The sequence below is a fragment of the Amblyraja radiata genome, chromosome 10, assembly GCF_010909765.2.
Source record: "Amblyraja radiata isolate CabotCenter1 chromosome 10, sAmbRad1.1.pri, whole genome shotgun sequence".
In the NCBI taxonomy this organism is placed as follows: domain Eukaryota; kingdom Metazoa; phylum Chordata; class Chondrichthyes; order Rajiformes; family Rajidae; genus Amblyraja; species Amblyraja radiata.
In genome coordinates this window covers 53,305,029-53,325,054 of record NC_045965.1, presented here as the reverse complement: position 1 = coordinate 53,325,054, position 20,026 = coordinate 53,305,029, and the positions used below count along the sequence as shown (strand labels likewise).

The following is a 20,026-nucleotide window of genomic DNA, read 5'->3' as shown; positions in this document are numbered from 1 at the left end:
AGGAACACATGTTGAGGGAGGTGACTTGCCTCAATCTACATCCATGTTACTGAAATTGGAACAAAAGCAATTCAAGGTTTACTTTTCAAAGTAAAATGTATTCCAAAATAATACATTTGCATTTTTTTCCGGAAGCAGCAAATGTTAGATATCTTCCCACAAAGTTTGTAATCTTGTTGACCCAAACCACCCAAGAAAGTTTTCTTAATTGTTCGAAGTGTGCAGCTTGTCTGTCTGTACAAACATGGATCCTGACCCCAAGTGTTGTCTGTTCATTCCTTCCACAGATGCTGCCGGACCCACTGAATTCCTCCTGCATTTTGTGTTTTGTTTGTTTGTACAGTTGATTGACTGAGTTCTGTTAAATGTCATTGCCATCCTGCATTAAAGATTCAGCACCCTCTAAACAGGCAAGCACCCTTCTAGATCACGATTAACATTTCCCTCGATATAGTTGCAACCTCAAGGGAGTGGTTGAGGTCGCTGGAAAGGACATTTGCTGAAAGCAGAATTTCCTAATTGATTAAATATTCCAGCTGGCCCATGCCGTTTGACGAAATAACTGTTCAAAAATCAATTCTTCAGAGTTATTTCTGGCTCATCTCGTTTGAAAGCAACATCTTTTTTTCAGTGACCAGAGGCAAACAGCAGATAATAAAACTGAAATTGTTTCAATGTAGGCAGCATCAGTGAAGAGAGAAAAACATTGCAGCATCCGATAAACATTCCAAGCTGGTTATTTTGCAATCAGAAGTGAATTGACATCACTCATCAATCTTCACCTGTGGGGGATACTTATTGATTTTAAAATTTAATTTAGAGAAAATAGAAGAGTTCACAGAGCAATTGGGGGTAAGCCACTGCCACTAAATTTCACAGAAAATAATCAGAGCCAGGCCATCATGGTACAGCAGATAGAAGAGGTGACGTTTATCCTTTGAGACAGTGAGACTAAAACTATAATGGGTTACCCAATATGGCTCCCTTGTCCTTTAACCTCGTGGCTCCTAAGTTGGAGTGGCCTGTTTGCAGTTTAGGGAACATGAAATGGATGGTCGGGGTATTTATATGAACGGACTATTAACAACGACAAATTAGCCAATGAGTTGCAGTTGAGGCAATGAATATAATTCACTTCAAATTATCAATTTTTTAGGGAAACATATAAAGAGGGAAGGAAATCTGTGATACAGCGGTAGAGTTGCTGCCTTACAGTGCCAGAGACCCGGGTTCGACCCTGACCTCTGGTGCTGTTTGTATGGAGTTTGTACGTTTCCCTGTGACCATGTGGGTTTTCTCTGGGTGCTCTTGGTTTCTTCCCACATCCCAAAGATGTGCAGGTTTGTAGGTTAATCGGCTTCTGCAAATTGTCCCTAGCGTGTAGGATAGAACTAATGTACGGGGGTTTGTTGGTCGGCACAGACTCGGTGGGCCGAAGGGCCTGTTTCCACTGTATTTCTAAATTACATTAAAGTCAAAATCTTAACAAAACATGATATATAAGCAAAAAGCTTTTCCAAAAGTTGGTAGTGAGATTTTTATGATTGTGTAGATTGTAATTTTGTGATTGTGTAAGATTTCTGGCAATGCACAAATGACATAACTGTACCTGTATTGTATAATATATAAGCTGGAAAAATGTTTATTTGTCCATGATATTGATTGCTGACGATATGTGCAAAAGATATCCTATTCATCAATTTGCCCAAATGCTGAGCTACATTTTCAAGATGAGAAATGTATTATGTATTATCCATTTTGCTGGCCAGCTAATACACTACAATTTGCAAAGATTTCATATCTGGGAGCAGAGGTCACAGCATATTTATTTGCACTATAAAGGTGACCTTCCTATCTGGATATGTATTTGATGAGAGCAGGTACACTTAACTGCACATTGTTATTCGGCAAAGGTTACAACTTATCACCAAGGTTTTATGTGACATTGAACTCTGAATACAATTCCCAAATTCTAAAGTTATATGTTATTTACAGGCTTGAAGGGGAAATCAAATCTCTTGAAAACCAAGAAACCCAGATTTCATATAATGAACAACTGTTACTGAAAAAACTGAAAGCAACAGAAAGATCCACAGCAGATATAATTAAGGTATAATGTCCAATGTTATTTATGATACTTGAATAGTTCTAATATGTTGGTAGGCACATGGTTACGTAGGGAATGGGAGAATATGGATTATGTGCAGGCAGATAAGAGTTTGTCTTGGCATCATGTTTGGCACTGATATCATAGGCCAAGGTCCAACAGTACTTGTTCTGTACTGTTCCACATTCTATGATATTTGTCAAAGAACAAGGAGATGGTTTCTCCTCTAGTCTTGGCTGACATGAGCACTAAAACATGCAATAGCATATCTCTAGATATATTATTGTTAATATAGAACCGGTGAAAGAACTGGGAAGTTACTCTGTTAGGCAAGTTTTGCAAGGAAGTACAGTACAATGATAGACAATAGACAATCCTATTTAAATGTGTTTCTTTACAGCTACTCCAAGCAAATATGAAATGAGCAGTGATCAATACATTTTTAAGTAGAAACTAAGTAGAATCAAATCCTCTATTATTCATAATTTGTTTAAACCTACATATAGCATCTGCACTGAAATATTTGAGCTCATATTGTGGGAGGCATGAGTGTTTCCTGGTTCTGTCAATACATATTAGGGTTTTGGGGTAATTTGATAAATATATCTATGCAATAAACATTGTATATCATGCAAGAGACCACAATCTCATATCTTTGAGCACTTCAAATCGCCTCAACTTTTATTAACAAGGATGATGACAGATTTGTCTTCAATTATTTTTTTAATTGAATCTTTAACGTGCTCAATACAGTGCAGTAAAACTTGAATTTAATACAATATCACTAATTTTCCAGGAACACATTCTGTTTTCAGGGGCAATAAAAATTAATCTCAACTATCTTTTTACAGGCAGCTCACGCTGAGAGTGATCAAGGTAAGAACAACAATATTAATATTTGCCTCATAATTCTTTTCATCAATGACCTGTTTATTACTGCCCTGTATTGGTTTTTAATTCTGTCACTATTCATAGATCGGATGAAGTTTGTAAATTCAGAAATTTTAAACCCTGCCAACCAATATCAGTCTCAAAAACCACAGAGAACAATAAATCCAGATGATGAAAGACAAGACCCTGAACAATCTAAAGCAGGTAGGCTTGCGTGGTAAGGTTACATTTCAATTTCTTCCCAAAGGACCACATTTTCTGGTCAATATGAAACGTAAGGACCTCTGCTGATCGCGATGAAACCTTTACGCTCATTAAGGAGCTGTTCTGTCAAGAATTACCTTGAATTAAACTCTGTGCCTTCTGGCAACGACGTTGGGAAAAGCGAACAGGGTGGCCAGGTTAATGAATTCACACAGGGAGCAGATCAGAGAGCAAAAAGCAACTGTTTTGCCTGTAGCATTTTATAGAGCAAAATAAAAAGTTGGACCTGTATAGTTTAGTTTAATTTAATTTAGTTTATTGTCACGTGTACAGTGGAAAGTTTTTGAGAATAATATAATGTGAAAGATTAAATCTTACAAGCTTTTCAAATAATAATTGGTTTTTTTTTACTGTTTTGGGAGTATTATAATCTCTCTGGTCAAAGTGAATTTTTCAGGGCACAGATTGTGCATAAGAAGTACAGGTGCATATCTGGTGCTGATTGAACATACATAGGCAGCAAAAGAGCAACAATATTTTACTTCCCTGCCTGTTTCCCAGAACCCTTGACTCCCAAGTCGTCAAAAACATGCCTATGTCAGCGTTAAATGTGTTCAATGCCTCTACCTCTACAACTCCACAAAGTCATGACCATCCTCATCTCCTCATCTCCTCATCTCTTACTCTGATCCTCCACCCCCCATTCTGGACTCTACCACAAGGGAAATCCCCCTCAGTACCTTATATATTCCTGCACCTTCTTCCAAATTCCAATGATTATATGCCCAATATGTTGAACCTTTCCTCATAGGACAATGCTTTCAACCTGGGGCTCCACCTAGTGAAATTTCTCTGAACTACCTCCAGTGTGATTGGATATTAGTCCCATTGTTATGCCAATACACGTTTCATTCAAATTTTTAAATATGTTCCACAACAACATAATCTGGTAAATTTAAAGAAAATGAACAAAACAGGGCCCAGTTGAGCTTACAGGGAGTGGGGTAAATAGGACCCCCGTGAGTTTAAACGGAACTGGTCATGAGGTCATAAGGGATAGGATGAGAATTAGGCCATTCGGCCCATCAAGTCTACTCTGCCATTCAATCATGGTTGATCTATCTCTCCCTCCAAACCCCACTCTCCTGAGTTCTCCCCATAACCCTTGACACCTGTACTAATCAAAAATCTATCTACCTCTGCCTTAAAAATATCCATTGCCTTGGCCTCCGCAGCCTTGTGTGGCAAAGAATTCTACAGATCCACCACTCTCTGACTAAATAAATTTCTCCTCACCTCCTTCCTAAAAGAATGCCCTTTAATTCTGAGGCTATGACCTTTAATCCTAGACTCTCCCACTAGTGGAAACATCCTCTCCACATCCACTCTATGCAAGCCTTTCACTATTCGATACGAACATGAAGTATTCCTGTTCAAGGTTCCCATTGTGCATTTGTTCAGCCAACCAAACCATCTCTGTCGGTGTTGTTTCAAAGAGGATGGTCATTTCCCTGCCAATCCTACAACAGTATGTTAAGGCAGTAAAGGAGATGGGAAATGAGGAAAGCCAGTAAAAATAATCCAATAATAGAAAGAATACACACTTTTTTTGCAAAACAATGAGTGATCTTTTCAAATGATTAGTTATTCAATTTATAGCCCTTTCATCGTGCACTGAATGTTGTAACCCTTTATCCTTTATCTGTGCACTGTCAGCAGCTTGATTGTATTCATGTATAGTCTCTTATTTGGATGGGTAGCACGCAACAAAAAGCTTTTCACTGTACCAAAGTGTGCCAATAATGTGACAATAATAAATTAAACTAAACTAACCACAAAGAACATAGAACTCAGAGCAGTACAACACATGAACAGGCACTTTGTCCCACACTGTCCATGCCGAACATGGTTCCAAATTATACTAATCTTATCTACCTGCACATACTCTATATCCCTCCACACTCTCCATATCCATGCGCCTATCTAAAAGCTTCTTAAATGCTACTATTGTATCATAGAAACATAGAAACATAGAAAATAGGTGCAGGAGTAGGCCATTCGGCCCTTCGAGCCTGCACCGCCATTCAATATGATCATGGCTGATCATCCAACTCAGTATCCTGTACCAGCCTTCTCTCCATACCCCCTAATCCCTTTAGCCACAAGGGCCACATCTAACTCCCTCTTAAATATAGCCAATGAACTGGCCTCAACTACCTTCTGTGGCAGAGAATTCCAGAGATTCACCACTCTCTGTGTGAAAAATGTTTTCCTCATCTCGGTCCTAAAAGATTTCCCCCTTATCCTTAAACTGTGACCCCTTGTTCTGGACTTCCCCAACATCGGGAACAATCTTCCTGCATCTAGCCTGTCCAACCCCTTAAGAATTTTGTACGTTTCTATAAGATCCCCCCTCAATCTTCTAAATTCTAGCGAGTACAAACCAAGTCTACCTGCCTCCACCACTCTTGGCTACGTATACCACGCACCCACCCTCCTCAATTAAACCTGTGATGCATTCATAGAGTCATGCCGCATGAAAGGAAGCCCCATCGTCCCCAATTTGTCCATGACAACCACGATACACCATTCCCGGTTACGATGGTTAAGTAAGCAGATTATTTCTAACCTTTCTAATTGTTTTCTGGACAGCTTTGTTTGCAGTAGAAATCAATGTCCAAAAGGATATGAAGACAGGAGAAAGCACTGTTCTGTCGACTGTACCAGTGACCGTCGATGAAATGAGAAACAACGGTGTGAAAGTCTACGAGGATGGGACCAAATCAGTGTATGCTTTGTGTAGTGGCGACGGACTGGTTCAGAATGGCATCAATGCCATGACTCATGAGGAGGTGGAAGCATTGTTACAAAAGGCTGGAGAGAAACAAGATAGTGTTCCTGCAGCATGCCATTCCCCGGTTTACTCGAGTTCGTACAGCAGTCCCCACTATCCCAACATGATCATCAATGAGCAGATGGAACCCGAGGCAAGGATTCAGGAGAACACGATTGAAGGTGGAAGAATTGAGATGCATAACCCAGTGAAGGCACAAATCTATAGAAGCAATGATACCGATGTGACCCAGGAAAAGATTTTGCCCTGTTATGCGCAGGCAATGTTAACTCCTGCCCCTTCCTTATCCAGCCCGATGTCCAATTTCTGGTCTCCTCGTTCCGCCCAAACCCTGAGTCGACAAAGTTGTGAGTCGCCATTGAATGAAAATCAAGTGAATTCAATGCATCTTCCATACCACCAGCCGAGGGACAATCACCGCCAGGCTGTGTTTATCAACTCAGAACTCAATCATAACGGCAGGCACTCTTCTGCCTCTGAAGAAACAGACATCGGGTACAACATTTGCCATTCCTTGCCTTCTACCGTTAACACTGAGGAACCAGTTACTATGGTCTTCATGGGCTACCACAATGTCGATGATGAAAATGAAACCAGCAAAGTCCTGGGCTTTGAAGGAGCCATTCGAGCAGAACTGGTAATGATCAGCGATGATGAGGAGGAGGTGGCTCCAATTCAAGCAAATAGTCACACTAATCCTGTATTTCACCCAGCTCCTCTTTCAACTGAGAATGAGATCCATAAAACCTCATACGCTGCCATAACGCTAACTGCGGGAAATAACTCTCTCCCAAGGAAATCTGTTTTGATCTCAGGTCAGGATAAAAATAATTCTCCCTTCAGAAATCATTCTGATGGCCATTTGGATAAAGATGGAATCCACAGTGATGCCACGGTGTCAGGTACAAGTGACAAACAGAAGTGTAACTGTTGTTCTGTCATGTGACAATTTCATGAATTACTTTTGAACTGGAAGCATAATCCTGACTTTCCCTGCTGCTACTAATGGATTACTAAACTTGTGCAGAATGTATGTCAAGCAATCTCCATGCAAAAATCACTGGTTAATATTCCTTCCATGTTATGCCACTCACACTCTAATCTATGCTGCAAGGCAAAAAATATATATTTTTTAATGTAAATGTGCATGAAAAATGGTGCAGGCTTCAAGGTGTCCTGCTCCAGCATAATCTGAGCCAAGTATTGTGTCCTCTTTGATCCTTCCACGCTTTACACTGAGTATATAAGAGTGTAAAGGCACAGACTACATTGTGTGTCATCAATTTTTCCACCATTTGAGAAATATCCTGCACTACAGCACTTTCCAGACCCTCTTAATCATTTGCTTTACTGATTCGCTCTTGAACTTGGCAACACAATCCACTTTTAAACAGCCATGTGTGTGCGCATGTGAGTGTGCGTGTGCACACGCGCGTGTTTGTGCTCTGTGAAATTCTTCTTTTTGCATAAGGTTCAGTAATGTATTGCCAGACCTAAGCATTATCCCCACTTTACAAAGTGTACAGAACAGGCCCACTTTACAAAGTGTCCACTGAGACCGCATGCAATGGCGCCAAGTTGTGGCACCATATACAAAGTCCATTCTGCGCTCTGGATCGTATGAACTCCGTCCAATCTAGACGGGCCCAGCCTGCTGTAGGGCCTCCAGCTGTCGCCTTCCTTGGACATCTGAATCATCCAGCAAACCAGCATCCCTCTACTCACCCATACACCTTTGTGACCCGGGGACACCTCCTGCAGCCAGAAGGCCAGATCCCGGTTCACTCTCCTACCGGCCTTGTTCCTCGCGTTCGATGTCGCCGGTTCCCTCCACCTCAGTCTCTCCGCGTGTCTGTATGTGTATGTGTATTGTGGGTGGATGGGTGGGGTGTGTGTGTAAATGATGTATCTATTGTGTGTTGCATGTGTATGTGGGGGGAGGTGGTGTGCAGGTGCGCCTATATACACACATGGTTCCATGTGACGTAATCTGGCCATTCACAATTCCTCTTCTGAATTTCAAGCTGTGCCCTAACTGGCAAAACAATTCATTGGATTTACACAGAGCTTGGCATTGCTCAGACTTCATACCACAGATAGAAGTGCTTGTATGTCTCATTTTCTATTTACGGTATCACTTGTGGTATTTATAGTATGATGGTCTCAGTTCAGAATCCCATATTGACCTCAGAGGAGACACTGTGTAAATTCATGAGAATAAATTATACGGATGGGCCGCATAGTCCAGCTTGCATTCCCTTAAATGCAGAAGATTAAGGAACACTTTTGAGTGAGGTACTTGAAATGAGAGAAAGAGTTGACAGGATAGAGAGGAAACTCTTCCACTGGTCGGAATTTCCCAGATATACCGACATAACTTTCAAAGTGAGGCATAACGTTAGAATAAGATAAGGGGGGGGGGGGGGGGGGGCGAAATGGTGGCGCAGCGGTAAAGTTGATGCCTTACAGCGCTTGCAACGCCAAAGACCCAGGTTCGATCCCGACTAAGGGTGCTGTTTGTACGGAGTTCGTATGTTCTCCCCGTGTCCGCGTGGGTTTGGTTTCCTTCCACACTCCAAAGACGTACAGGTTTGTAGGTTAATTGGTTTGGGTTTGTATACTTGGTGTAAATGTAAATTGTCCCGAGTGTGAGTAGGCTTGTGTTAATGTGCGGGGATCGCTTGTCAGTGTGGACTCGGTAGGCCGAAGGGCCTGTTTCCACGCTTTATCTCTAAAACTAAAACTAAAACTAAATATATAAGTACATAACAACAGGTGCAGGAGCAGCCCATATGGCATGTCTGTTTGCTCTGTCATTCAATATAATCGTGGCAGATCTTCTACCTCAAACAAATTTTTCCTTCCTGTCCACATATCGCTTTATTCCTCTAATATCGAGAAATCTATCAAGGTGTATTTTAAGTGTGATCAATATCTGATCTTCCCTCATCTTCTGGGATACAGATTTCCATAGATTCAGCTCCCTCTGAAAGGTGAAATCTTTCCTCATTTCAGTCTTAAATTACCTGCCACTGACTGGTAATTCTCACATCTACCCTGTGTCAAGCCCTCTTTAAGTATTTTGTTTGCCTCAATATGATCGCATCTCATTCTGTTAAACTCTACAGATTGAAGGGTAAGTCGACTCAATTTTGCCAAACACAACACATCTGCAGAGTTCAGAACCAGTCTGGTCAAATGTGCTTTAGTCCCTCCATGTAGATCTTTCCTTAAGGAAAGGTGACCAAGTTACCCTAACTGTCATTCAAGGTATTGAGTATAGAAGTTGGATCGTTAAGTTACAGTTGTATAAGACGTCGGTGAGGCTGTATTTGGAGCATTGTCGTCAGTTATGGTTACCCTGCTGTACCAAAGATGCCATGAAGCTGAAACGAGTGCAGTGAAGATGTACCCGACTGTTGCCAGGACTCAAACCCTGAGCTACAGGGCGCAGTTAGCCAGGATAAGAATTTATTCCTTGGAGCGCAGGAGCCTGAGGGATGATCCTGTAGAGGTGTATAAAATCATAAGGGGAATAGATAAGGTGAATGCACAGAGCCTTTTACCCAGAGTAGGGGAATAGAGAACCATAGACTTAATGTGTGAGGGGAAAGATTCAAGAGGAAGCAGAGGGGAAAAGTTTTCATCATGGACTGATGGGTATCAACAATGAGCTGCCATGGGAGTAGTTGAGGCAGATACTATAGCAGCACTTTAAAAACACTGGTACTGGTTCATGGATAGGAAAGGGTTAGAAGGACATGGGCCAAACACAGGCAAACAGGACTATCTTAGACGGAGCATCTTGGTTTGCATGTACAGGTTTAGTCAAAAGGCCTGGTTCTGTTCTCTGTTACTCCATGGGGTCTAAATTGTCCACCCTTTTATCCCTGAAGGTGGCAACACAGATAAATACAAAGAACTGCAGATGCTGGTTTATACCAAAGATAGATACAAAGTACGAGAGTAACTCAGCGGCCAGGCAACATCTCTGGGAAAAGAGGATAGGTTCTTCTTCCAGCCCCATAGCAGAAGCGTCCACTGCGCGGGGCTGGAAACTGGAAGTATCCCAAGCTAATTCTGCTACCACCCTCATCTATTGCAACCAGTGGTGGCTCCCACTGATTGTCGCTGGAAGCCCGTGTCCTTTTCAGGACAGACGATGTCAACATTTGAAACATGGAAGGTGGATACGAAAGAAGAAGATAAAGGAGTTATGGGGAGAGGCAGGAGAATGGGGTTAGGAGGGAGAGATAGATCAGTCATGATTGAATGGCAGAGTAAACTTGATGGGCCAAATGGCCTAATTCTGCTCCTATCACTTATGTTTTTATTATCTTATGAAGAGCTGGAGACAAGAAAAGACCAGGACCTTCAAAATTGGATGAAGAAAGCACACAGGATACTTAATAACTGGGGCATATAATGTAAGGATAGGGAAGTCACGGTACAAAATTCTAAAACATGGTTGTGCCACAGCTGGTGTACTGTGCACAGTTGCAGCCATCGCACTGCAGGAAGTGAATGATTGCATTGTAGAGGGGAAGAGGCAATTCACCGTTCGTTCGTTGCCTGGGACAAGTGTTCAGATTCGAGGAGAAACCAGGCCGGATTTGTTTTCCTTGAGTGAAGAAGGATGAGGGATGATCTAAAAGCTATATATAAAATAATGAAAGCCAATGATAAAGTAGATGATGGGAAATATTTGCCCATAGCATTGTTATCCACAACTAAAGTGCTTAGGTTTAGGGTAAGGGTAAAAGATTTATGCAGGATCTAAAGAAGAACATTTTCACCCTACAGGTGGGTAGCTGGAATCTAGAATGCACTGCTTAATGAGGTGATGGAGGCAGATGCTCTTGCAACATTTAACAAGTATATAGATACATGTTAGGATGGTAGGAGGGTGATCCGGGGTTAAGCCTCCAGTGCCTTTAAGTCGGCTGCAGGAGGCGTCCCCAGGACACAGAGTTGGCCGGACTAGGAGAGGAGAGTGACGTCGGTTCACAGGAACTGCTCCAGTACACCGACCAGACTTTGGACTTTGAATAACGGCACCATTAACAGCTGTGCCTGCATGTGTAAATGTGCAAAAAGAATTTCACTGTGCAGTTGCAAATGTGACAAGTCAAGCACCATTGACTATTGAAGTAAGCACTAGCATTGGCAACACATGGAAAGTTGCTCATCACGTGTTTGTAAATGGCATTGGTACAGTTGCTTGATGATTGTCATGGAATTGGTGGGCTGAGGGCTTGTTTCAGCATTGTCTGACTCAGTGGCTCAATGGCACCACGGGTGGTGGCAGCATGTAGTTTTGTTTTGCATTGGATGTAAAAATCTGGAACTTCCTAGACCAAAAAGCTGTTAAAGCTGGATAAACTGAACATTTTAAAATTGGGCTTGACAGTGCCTTTTCGTCAAGGGTATCGATTCAACACAATATGCAGTACAGACCAACCATAATATTAATATTTTATGGGACATGGTCCAATGATTGAATATCTGACCCAATGATAACCTAATAATAAAATATTAATTCTATAATATCGAGTACTTGTTTTCCTTATTCAACTTTTTACTTTAGAATTTATCACCCTTAAAATATTTCTGCAATAAATACTGTTTGATTTGAACCACAAATCCATACAACTATTCCCTTTTAGTTTTCTACTTTTGTACTTTTCAATTCTGCTATACAGCTGTAGACCTATATTTTGAACATAATAGCACTAACCTCAATGTCTTGTTATAATAACCTTCCATGTTTTTGCCTTTCTGTAAATAAATATTTATTAATTTAATTTCTTCCTATTCTTGTCTTACTTCCTGATGGTTATTTAATTGAAAACAAATGTTAACCGTGTTTCTGTAAAGATTGAGCTTATATTCAGTTATTTCTAAATTATCAATATGAAATATTTTGCACTATTGATATACCTCCATGAATCAAATACATAAGTAAATACATAAGGTACTTTTGTGTTGCATAAGATAATTAATTGCTTCGAGAATATTTCTACTTTCTATTGCATTTGGGTCGCAAAGTTTAAATCATGTTAAATGGGTTTTTTTTATTACAGTTATTGTAAGATTTCACCTTTACCATGTATTTGTGAATATCTTCGATGAAAAGAGTATTTCTTCCAAACAGCATCATATGTAACAAACCAATTGATTCCTGAACAATGCACCTCATCAATCCTCTAACTACACAATTTGCAACTCTCTAATTCCTACTTTCACATCTTGTGTGTGTTCATAGAAACATAGAAAATAGGTGCAGGAGGAGGCCATTTGGCCCTTCGAACCTACACCGCCATTCATTGTGCTCATGGCTGATCATCCACAATCTGTAACCCGTGCCTGCCTTCTCCCCATATTCCTTGATTAATTATTGGTAAATACAGTCTTGATCTAATATAGAGGTTGGAATTTGAACAAATGGAGGAGCAGAGGTATTAGACTTTACTTTAGACTTTAGACATACAGGTATTGGGCAATGTTAATGTCTTGGACTCAGTTACAAGCTCCAAATTGGTTCCTTAACCTGAAAGATCACTTAGCTGGCTGGTGTGGGTGCAGTCTCAAGAGGAACAACCCCAGCGCTCAATGAATTAGTAAGGCTAGGGTTTTCAGGATGGCCTCATGGATTGAGAAGGCAGAGGAAGATCCAACTTTGCATAGACACGAGCTCTTGCGTCTGCTTGTATGTTAGAATAATTATTCCTCTGAGTTTATAGACTGGCCTGGAAAATTATATACCTTTCCTTTACACCCAATCCCCTTCACCACAACAATGGATGGAAAATGTACAGCAGGTAGACAAAAAAGAGCTGCAACCTACACTTTTCCTGGATTTGGCAGTGATTGAGAAAATAAAAGTCCATTAGTTTAGTTTAGTTTAGTTTAGTTTTGTTTAGAGATACAGTGTGGAAACAGGCCCTTCAGCCCACTGGGTCTACACCGACCAGAGATCACCCATACACTCGTTCTATGTTATTCCACAATGTTATCCCACAGGGAGAATGTACAAACTCTGTATAGACTGTACCCATAAACAGGATCGAACCCCGGTCGCTGGCACTGTCAGGCAGCAACTCTACCGTTGTGCCACTGTGCCGCACCACTTTTACTGACCCTGTCCACTTTCATAATTCTGCCTTTTTATTATATTAAGTACTACCTAATCTTTCTAAAGAAAACACTATTATGCAAACTATTGGTGCAGGTTGTGGCATGCCTTTTGCAAAAAACAGGCAATATTCATTTTAAGCTTTCATTCAAAGTTTTAAGAAGTTTACACGTACAGCTTTAAATGCACAATTTTATCTTGCAGCACCTGCTTTGAAAGACCAGAATGTTCCTGCTTATAGATGGCAACGTTAATGATCTGCAATGTGTTTCTTTTTCTTTCCATTATTCGCGTGTAAAATTGGAGCTCCGTTTCTCTGGAAAATAAGATTAGTCCCTATAATAAAAGGAAATTAATGGAAAGATATGTTCAGTTTTATAAACCCGGATTCAGGTACAATTTCTTCCCAGCAGTTATCAGGCAACTAAACCATCTTATCACCAACTAGAAAGTGGTCCTGTTACATCTACCTCATTGGAGGCCCTCGGACTATTGTTAATCGGACTTTACTGGACTTTATCTCACACTAAACGTTATTCACTGCGGACAGCTCGATTGTAATCATGTATTGTCTTTCCGCTGACTGGATGGCATGCCACAAAAAGCTTTTCATTGTACCTCGGTACTTGTGACAATAAACTAAACTAAACTGTTGTAAATATAATCGTAATAGAGATGACTTTCCACATTGTTAAGTTGAAAATAATGTTATATCTCTTTGCACAATAATTTGGATGTTATCTTTCGGCTTTGTATAGAGATAATAGCATGTAACTTATCATAACTCTAATATTTTTACAAGCAATAAATTGTATTCTTTCTCTGAATTTCCCATTTGCCTTTAAACAGTCAAATAAAACACATTTAGGATTATTTCAATTATTGCAATAAATTAACAAATATTACTTGATTGTTTTCTGACTTGAAATATAACTTCAAAGAGATTATTGTATAATTCTTATAATAGAAACATAGAAAATAGGTGCAGGAGTAGGCCATTCGGCCCTTCGAGCCTGCACCGCCATTCAATATGATCATGGCTGATCATCCAACTCAGTATCCCGTACCTGCCTTCTCTCCATATCCCCTGATCCCTTTAGCCACAAGGGCCACATCTAACTCCCTCTTAAATATAGCCAATGAACTGGCCTCAACTACCGTCTGTGGCAGAGAATTCCAGAGATTCACCACTCTCTGTGTGAAAAATGTCATTGTAAATACGTTGGAGTAAACACAGCGATTTGATACAATTAGTTTATATGGAGAACAGCTCATAATCTGCCAGATTTCTGTGAGTTTCCTTCACATGTGACCCAGTCCAGGTAAGGGCATAAGATACCCTTCCCCGTAAGATATTAGTGGGAAAAAAAAGATGAGAAAGCTATTGTTTCATGGTCATTGCTTTCAAGGGACGTTTTTCCCCCTCCAAAATCTGGTTATTTATTTATTTAACCGCCTCTCCAGCTCCCTGTTACACACCATACTGACTTTGAGATATATACCTTAACTAGGACTATGGTTACGGGTGGTGGCTTACCAATAACATTCAACGCAATGTGGCATTATTTCTGATAACCCAAAAATATGATATGGTATTCTATTTTAACTGACAACGTCAAGCACATGCAGATGGACATTTTCAACATGGACAATTTGCTATTTCCAGTAGTATTTCAATGAAAATTTCAATATTGTTGTAAAGGACACAAAGTGCTGAAGTAACTCAGCAGGTCAGGCTACACTTTTGGAGAACATGGACAGGTGATATTTTAGGTCGGGAGAAAGGGTTCCAACCCAAGTCACCTATCCTTATTCTCCAGACGTGCAGCCTGATCTGTGAGTTACTCTTGCACTTTGTGTCCTTTTGTGTGAACCAGCATCTACAGTTCTTTGTTTCTCAATATTATTGTAAATGTGTGCATGAATTTGAATCTGGAGCATTACAGAATCAATGTACCGATATAGGAATTGAAGATTTTATGTACTGAAAATATTTTTGTATTAACAGGAACTTAGGATATATTAATGTTTTCTGTTACAGCAGGAAATTTAACCTCTACTAATCTAATACACTAATACATTTGCACATATCCTTTCTGTGCTCTCAATGCATGGCAGCTTTTCTCAACTAATAATGTGCTTATGGCATCAGCTGTGGTATGTATATTTCTTCTTATGTCATTACATTTCAAAATTTAGTTCAGTTTAATAATGTCCTAGAAAAATAAGTAATGATAAATATGTTTGTTTTCCCATCAATCAACAGCCTTAGGAACAAAAATGGCCATCCTAGGTAAAAAAGTGATGATGTGAAGTGGAGCCTTTCATCTGAAGCTTGGTCAATACTTCAACCAGGAACTGTGGGAGGTATTGTAGCTTCTTAATTACAGGACAGACAAGTGAAAACTACCATCCAACAGAGTTGTTGTGCTTCAACTGCTCATCTGCCACATCTATATATTACAATTGTGACATCCACTGCATTTGTTTTAGTCATCATTTACCCAAATATAACAATGTTATCAGAATATTTGTGTTTTATGTTTGAACAGAAAAGCAATAGTTGGTTCAATTAGCCGTTGTAAAACTGCATTGATTTTTGTTAGTCTTTGAAACTACTATTCACTTGTGTTCTATGTATTCTTAAGTAATAAAATACTCCCGTCAACACTATCTGTTCTGTGCATTTTTCACAAAACTTGACAAAGGATTCAGAGTTTCAACATCGTAGTAACGCAATTAGTTAATGGCAACTCATTGCATTCCCATATTGCAACTGCTGCATGAATCAACAATATATTATTTTCCTACAATCATAGATGCATTTAACTTTAACACTTCAGTAGAAAATAAAGAAATGTGTTCTGTCCATTATGGTTCCTTCTCTTATCTTAATACCAAATTCACACTTTCTTTCCATAATTCTTGATGACAAATTTTGATTGACTTGAAGCTTAGGCACATTACAGTCTGTAGCCTAATGAAGTAAATGTGACTCTCACCATGTAAATCAAGATTAATGCATTTTGACACGCTTTACAATGGCGAGACTTAGCGCAGACTAGGCAACCGTTTCGCCGAACATTAGCCCAAGGCCTGTTGGATCTCCCGGTTGCTAACTAATTTAACTTCCCTTCCCATTCATGCACTGACCTTTCCATCCTGAGTCTTCCCCATTGCCAAAGTGAGGCCAAACTGGAGGAACAGCACCTCATACTCTACTGTTCCTTAGTGGAGTAGCTTACAACCTTATGGTATGAACATTGAATTTTCCAATTAACCTGCAAACAACCTCCTCCCTTCTGCCCTTCCCTGTGCCCTACCTAGACTCACACCCATTTCTCCCCTTCCACTTCAATCTATGTTCATTCTTATGGCTTCACAATTCACACCGCTTTTATCCTTTTCTCATACTTTTTGTCTCTTCATCTCTGGCCTTTGTCAAGAGTCAAGAGTGTTTTATTGTCATACATCCCAGTAGAGCAATGAAACTATCTGCCTATCAAACTCCCCATCAACTGTATCCACCTATCACTTGCCAAGCTTTATGATGACCTTCCTCTCTTCCAGTTTGGGTGAAGATTGTAAATTGTTCCTGGCGTATAGGATTAGCCAGTGATCGAGGTCAGAGCAGACTCAGTGGGCTGAAGTCCTGTCTTCACAATGTAGCTCTAAACTAAACTAAACTAAACCTAAAAACACAAAATTAAAAATGCTAAAGTAAAGTAAAATATCAATTAAAATCCTCATACTTCTCCAAAATTCATTCAAATGAAGGGGTTTGTTTGATCCCATGCTTCCAAGGCATTTCGCATGATGGTTAAATGTCAGCCATACAGAGGAGTCTAGTTTCACAAAAAAGATTAGGTTTGGCCAGGTAAAAATGGCAGATTTTCAACGCTTGAGGATGTTAATAAGCCAGAAGGATTTGTAAAACAATCTTAGTGGTTTGATGTTCATTATATTATTAATATTATATTTTTATTCCAGATGTATTTAAACACTTGCATGTTTAGAATGCCAATGGGATTTAAATTCACTTCTTGAGGTTCAATGCTACTAATTTAATTATTAGTACACTTTAGATCTGCAGTAAATGGTTTTGACTAAATAGCAAAGATAAGCCATGAATGTCATAGTAGTAGTAGTGGAATTAGGCCATTCGGCCCATCAAGTCTACTCAACCTTTCAATCATGGCTGATCTATCTCTCCCTCCTAACCCCATTCTCCTGCCTTCTCCCCATAATCCCTGACACCTGTATTTATCAAGAATCTATCTATCTCTGCCTTAAATATATCCACTGATATCGATCCACTGTCCTCAATACCCCATGAAGTTTTAAGTGTTCAGCTCAGTACAGAGAAAGAATCCTCCTATTGATTACCATCTACAGCTCCCTACAGCTGATGAATCAATGCTGCGCTATTAAATTGGTCTGCATTTGGTGGAAATGAATAAGATCCAGGATTTTATCCTGGATTTGAAGCATTCATTTTGTGAGTGCATGCACTTAACGCATGCTAAATAGCTCAGCATTTCTTCAAAGTTAATGCAGGATTTACAGTCTTTTCGGCCCCCAAAACCTCTGCTCCAGGGATATCTGCATCCTCAGCGATGTCCTGTACATGAATGTTGAAGTAAGGGCTCAAATCATGTCCAACTAGAAGTACAAGAAGTACAACTGTACAAAACATTGGTAAGGTCACAATGTGTGCTGTTCTCGTTTCCGTACTTTAGGAAAAATGTCATTAAAATGGAAAGACTGGAGGGTTTGAATTATAAGGAAAGGCTTGATAGGCTAGAACTTTGTTTCTCTAGAGCACGAGGCTGCGGGTAAACTTCTGGAGATATATAAAGTCTTGAGGGATATAGATAAGGTGAATAGTTCAGTTTACAGTCTTTTCACCAGGCGCAAGGGATTTAACACTAGAAGGCATAGGTGTAAAGTGAAAGGGAAAAGGTTTAAAAGGGACCTGAAGGTCAACCGTTGCACAGAGGGTGGTGTTTATACGGAATGAGCTGCCAGAGGAAGTAGAATAGGTAGGGACAATTCTGACACTTCAAAGACAGTAGGGGAAGTACATGCATAGGAAAGGTTTGGAGGGTTATGAGCCAAGCACTGGCAGGTGGAACTAGCTCAGTTAGGTAACTTGTTCAACCTAGATGATTTGGGCTGAAGGATACGGTGCGATGTGATTCGATAGAACTTTATTAATCCCAGGAGGGAAATTGTTCTGCCAACAGTCATAAAACACAAGATACATGAAATTAAAGTGACGAGTGGAATGCCCAGGATTGGGGATGTGCAAGGATTGGGGAGGTGGAGGATTCTGTAAAACCTGTAGGCATTGGGGGTTGTTAAGGTGCAAGGGGAGAGATTTAAGAATGGCCTCGATTGCATTTTTTTCACTTAAAGGGTGTTCTGTTACTGAAATGAACTGTAAGAAGAAGCTACAGAGGTGGATACAATTACATTTTGAATTTAGATACAGACATTTTGATAGATAAATACAAAGGAAGAGAGGCAAATGGGACCAGCCGGGAATGGCAACTTGGACAAGGTGGGCAGAAGGGCCTGTTTCCGTGCGAGGGATGGGGTCAGATGTCTCAGTCGCAGCAAACGTTCAGATTGAGAAAGTGCGTTGCAAACTTCACCCAAACTCCCAGGGCAGTGCGAAATAAAAAAACACAACTCGTCTCAGCCGTTTCCATGGAGATACGTTGATACAACCTTGATTGGTGCGTGGCTGAGAAGAAACCCAGTCATTTGCAAGCTGTGGTGTTAAAGGCACTGGACCAGAGCGGACTGACTGCTGGCTTGCCCAGTCCAGCCTAGTTGCCCGGAGACTCGCCACGGCGATCCGCATCATTGTGTGAGAGGTAAGAAAGGGGCAGGACACACTTTCACTTTGCAGGCTCCCTAGATCTTTTTTTTAAACTATGTTTAAAGATCTTGTGCGCCACCGATTATGCAGATACAATTTCAATGACTTAAGTTCAATTGACCCTTAAAACAAAACATTACTCCCAGAAGCAGCTAGCGAGTTTTTGAAACTGAAGGAGTTTTTGCAAAGCACAAAGTAGTGCTGGTGGAACCAGGGGAATGGACAGGGTCGGGATGAAGAACGGTCCCAACCTTGTCCATTCCCTCGTTGCCTGTCCTGCTGAGTTCCTCCAGCACTTTGTGCTTTGCTCAAGATCCCAGCATCTCCAGTTCCTCGTGTCTCTATTGAAGGAGTTTAGTTTTAACGTAGATTGAGAGGTGGGAGCAGGGATGTGAGGGGAATTCGGTGTCTGGTGGAGCGATGGTTCCAGGGCAGGATTCCCATGGGGTGGCAATGATGCGAGACACGAGGGGAATGGGTGTAGGTAAACTGGGGCTCCTTTCAGATGTATGTGTGTGTGTGTGTACGCTGAACTTAAAAAAATATTATATTGTTTACAGAGTACTGTGTTTACACATTGTGTGGTGCTGCTGCAAGTAGGAATGCAATTGTACTGTCTGGGACATAAGACAATAAAACACTATTGTCTCTACACTCTTGACTTTTCGTCAGATCTGCTTCATCAGTACACCTTTCCACAATTTAAGGTCTTTTAATATGGATTATGGATATGCATTTTAATTCAGAGAATGTGCCACATCTTAAAGCACGTGTACACATCTCCCTTCTGCCTCACCGTCGTGGTTTCCAACAACTCATAACTGTGGTGGTGGTGGGGGGGGGGGGGGGGGGGGGGGGGGGGGGGGGGGGGGGGGGGGGAGATTACCTTATATTCTGTGGCAACCCATCAATCCTTTGCAGGAAGAATTTGCAGGATATCCACATTTG

The 20,026-nt window shown here is 40.6% G+C and overlaps 1 protein-coding gene across 4 annotated transcripts in view; it reads left to right on the top strand.

Annotated features, from left to right (window-relative positions):
* palmd (palmdelphin) overlaps positions 1-15,864 on the top strand; it is a 78,025-nt gene extending 62,161 nt beyond the window's left edge. For all 4 annotated transcript variants that reach the window (XM_033028881.1, XM_033028878.1, XM_033028879.1 and 1 more), the window contains 5 exons: positions 1,996-2,110; positions 2,959-2,983; positions 3,083-3,202; positions 5,855-6,958; positions 15,458-15,864. In XM_033028881.1, the coding sequence (XP_032884772.1) occupies positions 1,996-2,110; positions 2,959-2,983; positions 3,083-3,202; positions 5,855-6,958; positions 15,458-15,504 (1,411 nt within the window). In that variant the 3' untranslated portion in view covers positions 15,505-15,864. The remainder of the gene's footprint in view (positions 1-1,995; positions 2,111-2,958; positions 2,984-3,082; positions 3,203-5,854; positions 6,959-15,457) is intronic.
* The last annotated feature ends 4,162 nt before the right edge of the window (positions 15,865-20,026 follow it).